Genomic DNA, 11,950 nt, shown 5'->3' with positions numbered 1-11,950 from the left:
TAATGTGGCATCAGCACAGACACAAAAAAACATTGCATGTATGTGCAAATGCCCATTTTTTATTAAGCAGGCACTTCACAAAGAAAAGCTGTCCATCCCGGCGACCACACATCATGAACAAAGTCTCTGGGGCACACAGAGTCCCAGTCTGGCCACCGTCCCAGCCAGCACAAGTGCCACAGGGTGCCTGCTCCTTGGCAGCGGGCACCCTAGTCCTCTTTTGGGGATGTGTCCTTGGTGCAGCGGCTCCTGGGTGCCCTGTCCTCCTCTGGCCTGGCGGGCAGCCAAACACTACATGAACCGTGGCAGACCCCACAGTGTTACATACTATATCACACCTGATTCAGCTCATGTAAATGTGAATAATTAGCTAACAAAATGTGTGTTATGTGCACGAAAGTATACAGTGGGCACATGAGGAGGCCCAAAAACCTACATTTTACTCATATTTTACTTTTCCCCTAAAGTCCACTTAGTTGTGTGGGTTTATGTAGGCCTATCTTATTTAATTTTTACATGACCATTTCATCCCTAAGAATTACGCAGGCTGTTTTTGTTTCTAAATGTCTTCTGAATGGCTGCCCTGTATTGCATCTTATTCTAGCCTTCCGAGATGAAACAAAGATCATAAGGTAAGCCATGAAAGCGCATATCTGTTCATTACAAAACCTTGTACCTGAAAGCACTCCCATCGTCATTAATCTACGGACGTCCAGAGAGGCCTTGAGCTCTAACTAATTCTTTCAAGATAACAGTTGTTATCTTGAAACAATTAGTTCATTATTTTAGTATCTCTAGATAACAACTTTGTTATATTGAGATCACAAGATAATTAACTTGTTATCTCAAGATAACAACTTTGTTATCTCGAGATACTAAACTAACGAACTAACTGTTTCAAGATAACAACTTTGTTATCTTGAGATAACAAGATAATTAACTCATTATCTCAAGATAACAATACAGAAAGTTCTAACTACCTTATAGCCTCTCTGTCCATACAGAGACTGTATGGAGTAGGGAGTGAATAAAGCATTTTGAAACTTCAACAATGTTTATGTTTTATATCAAAGCTGGCTCAGCTTAACTCAGAAATTCAAAACTGCATGGAAAATATGTTTTTGCAGTGATATGTGCTCTTTACAGTACTCAGCTTAACTGATAAATCCGGTGAAATGCTGTGAAATAGCCTGAACCGAAGGAGTTGGGGAACACGGTAGGCTAACGTTACTTGTTTATCAGACAACACTGTCCACCGTCCGTTCCCATAGTAACCCACAGTAAGGCGCGAAAAGCTGGAGAACTAGCATACATGCTACATGCTAGTGACGAAACATGGAGACAGTGCGGCTCCTTTAACAACGGCGCTCTCACTGACTTGTTTATCGGTGCTCGGTTGCCACCCTGGTGAGTGTGTCGTCCTCCGCCACTCTGTGTCTGTCTCCGAAGTGTGTGTGTGTGTGTGTGTGACCGCCGGTGGGCGAGTCGGGGTGTGTCTGCGAGCGAGGAAAGGGACAGAGCACAACACAGAGCCGCACGCACCGAGCGGAGGTAACATGCAGGGCTGCGGGAGACAGACCCATCGCCGACACTAACCGTCACACACGTGTATGTGTTTTTTATCTCTGAAAAGCCATGAAGAAACACCAGAGCCCCGTCAAGGCGCCAGCGGAAGTGACCGTGCCTGACACCGAGGCCACTGTGCAACAACTCAACGAGCTTTTGTCCAACGGCAGCGGTTTCTACAGTTTACCAGCACAACATTTCAACGAGGTCTTTCCGAGGATTTACGTCGGCAACGCGTAAGCCATGTCTGCCTGTTCGTTCTGGTCTTATCAGCGATACTTTAACCCGTGTTGTTTATCATCGAAAAATCGAGCAACACTGACAGACAGCACGGTTAGTCTTTCAGTCTTTGTTTTTGTCGTCGAATCACAATTCTGTTCGAAACGACACGAACCAGATCCATTCAGAAAAGAAAACCACATCCACACCCTCGATAAGCTCGACTAGAGCGAGCTGAAGAGTTCAGATCATTTTTCTAATCTTGTACGCTAATTGACACATTTTCTCCTGGGCTGTCACCAGGTCTCAGCCTAGCCTACTTTGAATAGATAGAAAGAGTGAATGAAGGCTTATCTCCCGTCAGTCACGAGCACAGCATCTGTAGACTACTTTTTTCCTAAATAGATAAAATCACAGGTCTGTCCAAAAGTTTGTAGACACCTGCTCATCCAACATGTCTTCTGAATGAAAATGAAGGCATTAATAGGGAGTTTGTCCCTCCTTTGCTGCAGTAACAGCCTTTATACTTCTGGAAAGGCTTTACACTAGATGTTGGAACTGTGAGGATTTGATTGCATTCAGAAGCAAGAGCATTAGTGAGGTCGGGTACTGATGTTGTATGATCACAAAAGACCCCCAGCCCATCCCAAAGGTATTGGATGGAGCTCCGTCACTCCAGATAATGCAGTTCCACTGTTCCACAGCCCAGTTCAGGAGGGCTTAATACCCCTGTGCTGACATTTGGCATTGGGCATGGCAAACTGGCTCATGTGCGGTTGCTCCAGTGAGTTCCATTCATTGCTTTTCTATGGAGATTATACAAGCTGTATGTGTGCAGCTGAAAAACCTGTGTCAGCAATGACTGCATATTAAAGTAGCTGATTGGTTGGACATTGTTATTGCTGTAAGTGTGCTGATGCCTATTTTAGAATCTGAACTTGTTTTGCCAGTTAAAGTCCTCCATCTGGCCATGTCTGTACTGTCTCTGCAAGATCCATCATTTTACTAAGCATCATTCAGGACAGACTGAATGTTAGATTGTAGGATAAACATGGCAGGCTGTAATTAACATCACCATCAAACTGATGCTATAAGTTCAGGTTGGTTTTCCTTTAGGCAGTACAAGTAGAGAAATCTGTTAACAAATCTGCCATATTATTATACCACTGGGTTTTCTTAGATTGATCTGTCAATTGCAGTCAAGCTCCACTCTGATTTATTTCTGAATCACTCTTTTGAAATGCACTATTAAAAGTGAAGCATATGGAAAAGCAAAAGTATGTAAACACTTGCATGGGGTTCATGCATTAAACAGCTGTTATGATAAATGACAAGTTTAATAATGTGGATTTTCTAAAATAAGTGACATAAAACAGTGTCACAAAGAATTTCAGTTACTAGCTTATGCAGTGTAGATTTATGAAAGGGTATACAGACTCACTGGCCTTTTGTCAAAGAAACCATTTGGCAATTCATAAGAAATTTTGAAGATATTAATGAAATACGAGATATATTCCACCTGTAATCCATAGCATACCCCAGACCTTTATTGGAGCCTGAACCCATTCGACTTTATCTAAGCTGCGACTGACCAGAGGCATTAAAGGCATTTAAACTTGAGGCTTATTGATAAGACAGTAGTTTTCATTTCATTTACTATTATTTGCACCTACCCAATGTTAATGTTACTTATACAACATAATGTGTTATTGAATAGCATGGAGACATGTCCATGCCCCGTTATTTGAAATTGAACAGAGCATCATGAGGTAGTGCATGAGGTAGGTTAAAAACTTTTCATTTACCATAGCAACCTAACTTTAGCAAAATTATGTAAATAAATCAATAATTTCATCAAGCTTCCAGAATACAACTTGAAATAACATTGAATATCAAGACTCAAAGATGTTTACTTCAAACACTTTTATGAAAAGGGTTCTGAATAAGGTCATTTTAAATTAACAGGTGGCACAGATGTTTATTAAGTATTATTCATTTATTATTACCCATAACAAAACTGGTGGTTCAAACTTGTAACAGTATAGCCCATTGGAATCTGTAATGATAAGTGAATCATCACACAATGCAGAAGTCTTCACCCAATCTATAAGTCACCAGTTTTATTTTCTGAAGCTTTTTAATGGCATGCATGGTGTTTTGGCTTCATTCTCAGCCATTTCACCAGTGAAATTTCCACAATATAGAAGAAGCTTCCGCAACAATATCAGACTCCACATCATCTCATTTAACATTTCTTTGTATATTGACATTTCTATTGCTTAGATTCACGTCATATGTAAATTTTGTGGGAATGCTAAACATCAAAGCACAGTGCCCACGTTTATCCTCAGGGTTTTAACCTAAAGCACCTTTAAATGTACAGGTATGTAAGGGAAGTGCTTTAGAGTGAAAGGCTGCTCTCTGTGAGGATTCTATTAATAATGTATGTGTAGAGACTGCAGTGAGCTGGGGTGAGGGAGCATGGCCAGCCAGGGGAGCAGACTTCAAGGCTTCACACACACACACACACACACACACACACACACACACACAAACACACACACAGTACAATAGGGGAAGAAATATGACTGCAATCTTCTGCGGCTCTGGATAGATAGGCTATCTCAATGTAGAAGGGCCTTGAGTTATGGATCTTGAAGATTTGATCAGAATCCATCACTTCATCAGCATTGAAGAGCTTTGGCTGTAGGCACACAGAGACATATGGGCTGATACCCCCTCCAGTTACAAACCAGAAAGGCGGCAGGTATAATCTTCATGTGTTGGCCAGTGTATGGTGATTTTGAACCTTGTCCCTGTGGGATGTCTAAAGCATCTTCACGTTTTACTTCAGAAGCAAAATGTGATGTATAAGAAACCACCCTTCATTTATTATTGGCTGTCGAAACAGCCAAAGTACAAGTTATTTATTTTTCAGGATATATTTTAGAGGGGATTAGATATCAGATAATCAACTCGCATTAAAAAGGGTCAAATGAAAAAAAACAGGAGTTTCCAAAACTCCTTCCAAAAGGAATTTCATAAAGAGAAAATGGGATTCCTAAAAAGCATGTGAGACCTGGCAGGCCACCGAAAAAGATGAACAGTACTCAAAGTTTTCATTGTTGAGAGATAAAGGAAAATACAGCTCTGTTCTTATTTTAGGTCTGAAAGAAAATCAACAGGTGTTTCTCTCCAGTCCACCATGAAAACAGTGCTTTGAAAGGAGTGAGATGAATGAAGTTAACAAAAAGGAGAACATTCTTTGACCTTTGGGTCCTGGCCTCAAATCATTGAATGTGTTAGGAATTGCTTGGTTTGTGAGAAGTTGAAAATCCAACTAATAAACTGAACTTTGGAAGTGTGAAAAAATAATGGAAATTAAGTAAATGAAAGGGTGGTCTTTAACTTTTGCACAGTACTGTACAAGATGGAGTTTTCTTGAATTGAGAGATCATATATTAGTCACCAAGTGGAATTCAAACATTAAACCAATTATTGAATATTCTAAGTAACAAATAAGCTCAATATAAGGTTAGTAGGAATATGAAAACCTATGCATATTACATATTTAGTCATTATTGTTCAGTATTAACTCATTTGTGTGCCCATTTGTTGCACCACATTCATCTACTGTATAAACTTGAAAGAAACAAGAGAGAGATATAAAAAGCCTGGACTGTGAGCAGATGAAGATGAAAGTGTTGCAGGTGCTAGAGCAGAACAGAGGCGCTGTAACTACATGATGACAGAGCAATCCACTCTGCTCTCCACTCTTTTCTTTTCCCCTTATGCGCTCTCTCTCTCTCTCTCTCTCTCTCTCTCTCTCTCTCTCTCTCTCTCTCTCTCTCTCTAAGTCCTATTTTGGGCACTGTGCTGGGCGCCTATGGCTCTTTGTATGCCTCTGGGCAGCAGCCAAAATTTCCTCTGTGCGTCTGTACTGGTTTAGAGCACTGCTGTCCCCTGAGGTTCTCTAACATGGACCGACATCTCTGCCATCTAAAAGCAGCTCAACAATGTATTCCCGTCAAGTGTTCCCGCTGAGCACAACGGAGCAGGTCCAGGGAGTGCAAGGGTCCTAGCCTAAACCCAGTGAATGAGTGCACATTTATTTTCTGCCATAAAAGCGGAAAGCAGTAAGCAGCACCGTTGCAGAACCCTTACAGTAGCATTGCATAAATGCTTATGAAGTTTTTATGTGCAAGGAACAAAGAAAAAGGCTGAGGTTATTCAAATTTAATGTTCCAGTGTAGCACTTTTAGAAAAGTGAAGGAAAAAACTTTCAGATGTGTTAGTCTTCAAATGACAGTGCTAATATATCTGTAATCTAATTCTATCAGCAGATTTCCCATGGGTGAGACGAGGCCAGGTGACGCTCACGTGTGCTTTGCTTCTTCTCCCCAGGTTTGTGGCCCAGAATGTGATGCGTCTGCAGCGGCTCGGTGTGACACACATTCTCAACGCCGCAGAGGGCAACTCCTTCATGCATGTGAACACCAACGCCGAGTTTTACGCAGGAACTGGCATCACATACCATGGAATAAAGGCCAATGACACCGAACAGTTTAACCTCAGTGCCTTCTTTGAGGAGGCAGCTGACTTCATTGATAAGGGTCTGGCACATGCAAATGGAAAAGGTATGTGAAAGTTGTTGTGTTTATGTGGTACATATCCATCTATGTAACTTGGCAGGAATGATTACTTTTCAAAGGCTCTTTTGGAACATCATTAACTGGATACACAAATTTCTGTGAAATTTCAAAACAGGGGGTGTTCCACTCTACTTCAGAACAATTTCTTTCATCATTTATAACGCTATGGATTCCTAAAATTTCATGAACCCAGAAGGCCAAATCAAATAACGTGTGCCTTTTTGCAATAGTCCAGGATAAATATACCACATTTGTTTCTTCCTGTCTCTTACAGTTCATGTTCATAACTTTCTGTTGATATGTTTCATACTGCATTTGGCTAAACCATGTTTGTTGAGGTCACTGTCGATCAACTCTCTTGGAGTAATTACTGTGCCTAGTTGACAACAGGGATAAGTATGGGACAATTAAGCGTCCCAGGGCACTGCTTGAAGTCTTTACCCACAAGAGGCGTCCTGCTTTTAATTGGTGCCCTCAACCTCATGTTTTATGACATGGATTTTATGCCATCTCTGACAGAGTGGAAGAGCAATTATAAAGCATCTTAATTCTCGGCCAATTTGGCAGAACAGCTTGTTACACAGTAATGAGAGCAGGGCTGAGAGAGGACACTAATCTTTTAAGTGAGAATTTGAGCTGAAGCACAAAACCTTCAGGACATTTGCTGCCACACAATCCTGGAGTGTTTCACCACTACCATTTGTGACAGCGATGCTTAGAGTTTTCTATGACATTTTGTGGTCTTGCAAACTGAGTTGATGAATCTTAATAAGTCCAGGGATTGCCTGGGTCTAGAATGCTCTTTCATACACAGGAGAAGTGGTTCACTCAGCTTTACATAGATCTGTGGTGCAAAGAGGGTTATTGGGAATTGTAAAATGTCACACCTCCGAACAGCATAGGCCTACATGCACAAGAGAAAAGAAGAGCATAAGGGAGGGGTGAGAGAAAGACAAAGAGAGAGAGATCAGGTTACAGATGCTGTGCAGATTCTGCAGAATAAGCGCAGCAGAAGTTGGCAAGGTGAATTCCTCCAGGGGTGTGGACCGGTCGATAATGAATGCATCTATGTGTGTGCATGCGTTTGTGTGTGTGTGTCTGTGTCTGTGTGTTTATTGATGGCTTACTGGGATAGTTGGTTGGAAGAAGGCTCTAAGAATGTGATCGTGATGTGGTTAGTGCTGTGGTTGGGCAGTATGACGATATATTACTGTTATTGTGATGCATTTCATCACAGTACGCTTTCCTGAGCACATCATGGGAATTGACTGTTAGCAAAAGTCTGCATTTATTTATTTAATAAATAATTTTTATTTATATGATTATTGATGCCCGCACCTGCCCGCTTGAGCCACACGCCATGCGCATGCTGCCTGCATTTGCTATAATCTGCTCCTCTGGTGTAGGACATGTCCACTCACTTTTTATCCGTATCAACATTACTTTTACAATTTACAGTTACTTTACAAGATCTCTACAAGTCAGCCAAAATTAAATTCAAGCCAAAATAGTTGTTAAAATGCCAAAAGAATTTTCTTGGGAAAAAAAAAATAGATTTTGTGCATTAGTCATTTACTGTATGTTATATAGCTTCATATTGCTGCTGTCGGAACAAAAGCTTATGTCTCCATTTTGTTGCTTATTTCTTTCTTGCCTGTCCACTTCCACAAGCAGCCAATCATTTCTTATTAATAATAGCCCGCCCCATCCAGCCAGCCATAATGCATATGAGCCCACAACCTGTTTAACCACAATGACCACAGCACCTCAAAATGAATCCTACCTGCAAATTATTTTGCAGTTCACACGGGACCTGTGGGGGAACCTCCCTTGTGCAGAGCTCTATTAGGACTGACATGCCTCTCAACCAGTCATAGTCATCTTTAAACATTCCTTCCTCCATCAAGCCAAGGAAAAACATTGACAGAACTGCTTAAAACAAACCTGAATTGAGAACGGCAGTGGCAGTAAATTAGTCAGAATTATTAGACCAAGAAATGGTGGAAAAGGGTTAATGAGGAACGTATAATGCCTGACTCACGCCATCCTGGTCATCTGGATGGTTAATTGTTGTTATTTCATTCCTGAAGCTGAAAACGTTTTGGATTAAACTCTGGAAGACCACATTTACAGCGCAATGTCATAACTGTTAACAGGCAAACTTACGCTAGCTCTAAAGTAATCTAAATGTTGTCTGGGTTACTGCATGTCATCAAAATGTTTTTAATATGATGTCTATTGATAAATAACATTAGAGAAAAATGATCAAGATCAGTTAATCAACCCTATTTACACATGGTCATTTAATGCACCATGAGTATCAGGATAATATCTGGATAGAGATTATCCACATAAAAATGCAGGTATAAACACACCCGAAACAAATTTAAATCAGATTTAAATCCAGTCCAATACTGAGTTTAAATCAGTAGCCTTCAGCAGCTCTAGCTAGTTAAAAAATATGTGCCAGTCTTGTTACATTGTAATGCACATGGACCATGACTGCAAGGACTAATACAATTAGTGTGTATTAGTGTGAAGCCGGTGTAAGAAAATGAAAAACGGCTTGAAAATGTATGATTTTTGAGGTGAGCACCATCTTTTTGAATGCAGCAGGAAAAATAATAAACAACACCTGTGATTGGTTGTTGTGTATGAGCTGATTTGCAGATTACACAACACATCTGAATTTATCTGCTGACAGTTAGCTTGATAAATCAGTCAGATTAAACAAGACTGTACATTACTCTCATTTATGATCAAAACATTGGCCCACATTTATCAGTGTTCTCAGAGTGTGAATATTAATCTTGAATCAGTTTATGCCTTTTAAAATGCACTCTGTAGGACTGACTTGAGATCTACATTGAGATGTGTAGTAAATGTGGGCCAATGTGTGTAAAGATAAATATGAATGCACTTACACACATCATCATTTTTGTTATTTCATTAAAATTTGGTGAATATCTTACCTTGCATAAAAAAACAAAACCTTCTCATTACTGACTAGCTCCTCAGCATCTAACGTTGCTCTGACTATCTCCAGCGTTTGCTTTAGCATTAGCTCATCTGAAGGGCTAATTTCTGTTGCTGAAGCCTCCTCCTTATTAAACATAAAAACCTACTGCTTTAACATTGAGTAACTGAAAAATGTCCCTGGTTTGATTAGTGTAAACATCGTTTCCACAATCATGTATGTCTGCATACATAACATCTTGTAAAGCCAGTTTATTTTGGAATGAAAAATATGTTCGAAAAAAAATATGCTCCTTGTGTTTCTGGAATTTTTCTTGTACTACTGAACCTTTTAGTGTATTAGCACAAGTGTTATGGGTGCTACCAGGTAGACTGAGCTGAAAGTTTGATGGCTGTAGCAGCAATAACTGAGGTAGGCGGGACTTTCTCAGAATTGTGTCAGCAGTTCATCGTCAGGACTTCCAGAACAACTGCTTGCTTCTTAAACAAATTGAGATTACGATTGGTTGTAGAGAACCTGTAAAAACGCCTGGTTCTTGAATTCTTGCTGCACTCCAGCCGTATATATGTACTTTATTAAATTCCTCTAGCATTACACCTAAACATAACAAATTACAATGTATTGTTTAATTGTTTATTTTCATTTATCGTAATGTTAAGGTTTTATAATAACGCTTACTGCCTGAATAAATGGAGTTCCATGTCATTTTCTCAGATACCTCAGACTTTTGCGTAGTACTGTATATGTTTTGTATTTAGAAGTATTTATTTGCCTCATGTGAGCTGGGATAATGATGCTAAGCTAGGCAGGTGTAGACACACATACACGCACACAGCATCTGTTTCTCTGCCCTTTAATGACCCTCTTTATTTGTACACTGGTTCAGTTCTGCGCACTCACCTGCCTTCTGCCCTCTGTTCTAATGTTAGGAAAAGTGTATGTTCACTGCCGAGAAGGCTACAGCCGCTCCCCGACTATCGTCATCGCTTACCTCATGCTCCGACACAAGATGGACGTACGAGTGGCTACAGCTCAAGTACGGCACAAGAGAGAAATCGGGCCCAACGACGGCTTCCTACGCCAGCTGTGCCAGCTCAACGAAAAGCTAGCCAAGGAGGGGAAGCTGAAGAGCAAATGATAGAAAGCCAACACCATACTCTATCCCTCCTCAGGCTCCAGAGTCCGTCTGGGGGCAAAGATCTTACCAGGCCAGCACCTTCTCTCTCACACACATACACACACACACACACACACACACACACACACACACACACACAAACACGCACACACACACACACACACACACACACACACACACAGACATTCATAGTCAAAAGCAAATACATACATTACCGTTCAAAAATTTGGAATCACTTACCGCATTGATAATCCTCATTTTATATACAGTAATAATGTATACAGTGTAGATTTAAATATCATGAACTGTCAACTAAAAGGTATTTTTACACATTTTATGCAATATTTTAAGTATTTAGGAACAACAAGAAGTTATTAAATGACAAAATACTGAAATGACCTATTTACAGTACATTTTTGTCAAGTTACCTGACTAAAGATTTGATCACCACTTTTGAAACACAAGGCGTTGAGGCTTTTCATATTGTGTAGCTTTCTTAATCACTTCAGAATTGTCTACAGCTCATACATTATTTTGAAAACATCAAAATGTCTGTTGTCTTATTTTTGCCCCTTGCTTCCTATTAATAGTTTGAAGCCTTTTTCCCTTAGCATTAAGCAACATGTTTAAAACTGATTTATGTAAATAAGCTCTGTTCGGATTCTCTGCTCTGTATTGTGCCGCATTCAAAAAGCACTCCAGTTTGACACTTCTTATAACTTGGGCAGTCATGGGCAGGGCTAATCTGCTGTAGGCTGAATAGGCGTGTATGGACGGCTTGGACTGGGGAGCGAATGGTACGTTTTGACACTCACACTTGTGTTTCCAGCAAAGCAAGGAAAATTAGTTTTTCCATAATATGGGACCTTTAAGAATTATTTTGGAAGATTTGCTTTTCTTGAACATCACTGAAATTCAATACTTGTACTGTTACATAATTACATTTACAAGAGATAAGCTACTTTTTACAGTGAGAAAAGCTACTTTTTACAGGGAAGAGCTACTTTTTACTTCTTACATTTTCATTCGTAAAAGTCTTGCAGGTTTTATTATTAAAACATCCAACCTATATTCATATCATCGTAAAATAAAACTGCCCATAACTATTGTAATTCATCTTTGTGTAAGGACCAATATCAGACATTAGTCACCACACCATATTACACACTAACTTTAATTTGAAAAATTAATTTTATTTTTATATACTTCATTATGTGCAAATGTTATGTTTAAATGATAATGTCAAAATAATAATATGTTCTTTCACTCAAGTATCTTTATGGCTCCATAATTCCACTTTTAATTGAGTAAAACTTTGACACCATATCCATGCCTTCACTTAAGTACAGTTTCTCTGTACTTTTTCCACCCCTAGTGTATTAGAATCATCTTATACAT

General features: G+C 39.8%; 1 protein-coding gene across 1 annotated transcript; it reads left to right on the top strand.

Annotated features, from left to right (window-relative positions):
* Nucleotides 1–1,295: 1,295 nt before the first annotated feature.
* dusp3a (dual specificity phosphatase 3a) lies at nucleotides 1,296–11,157 on the top strand. Its single transcript, XM_036572813.1, has 4 exons — nucleotides 1,296–1,407; nucleotides 1,634–1,802; nucleotides 6,190–6,422; nucleotides 10,344–11,157. The coding sequence occupies exons 1-4, from the start codon at nucleotides 1,320–1,322 to the stop codon at nucleotides 10,550–10,552; spliced, it is 699 nt and encodes a 232-aa protein (XP_036428706.1). The 5' UTR covers nucleotides 1,296–1,319; the 3' UTR covers nucleotides 10,553–11,157.
* Nucleotides 11,158–11,950: the final 793 nt, after the last annotated feature.

The sequence above is a fragment of the Colossoma macropomum genome, unplaced genomic scaffold (assembly GCF_904425465.1).
Source record: "Colossoma macropomum unplaced genomic scaffold, Colossoma_macropomum, whole genome shotgun sequence".
NCBI classification, from domain to species: Eukaryota; Metazoa; Chordata; class Actinopteri; order Characiformes; family Serrasalmidae; genus Colossoma; species Colossoma macropomum.
Note: the sequence above shows the minus strand (reverse complement) of the source record. Positions and strands in the feature narration are given on the sequence as shown.

Bases quoted from the DNA above. Each gene is read 5' to 3' on its own strand.
- dusp3a (XM_036572813.1), top strand. From the start codon at position 1,320: ATGCTAGTGACGAAACATGGAGACAGTGCGGCTCCTTTAACAACGGCG. The intron at 1,803-6,189 runs GTAAGCCATGTC...TCTTCTCCCCAG, and splicing joins AGGATTTACGTCGGCAACGC to GTTTGTGGCCCAGAATGTGA. The intron at 6,423-10,343 runs GTATGTGAAAGT...TTCTAATGTTAG, and splicing joins GGCACATGCAAATGGAAAAG to GAAAAGTGTATGTTCACTGC.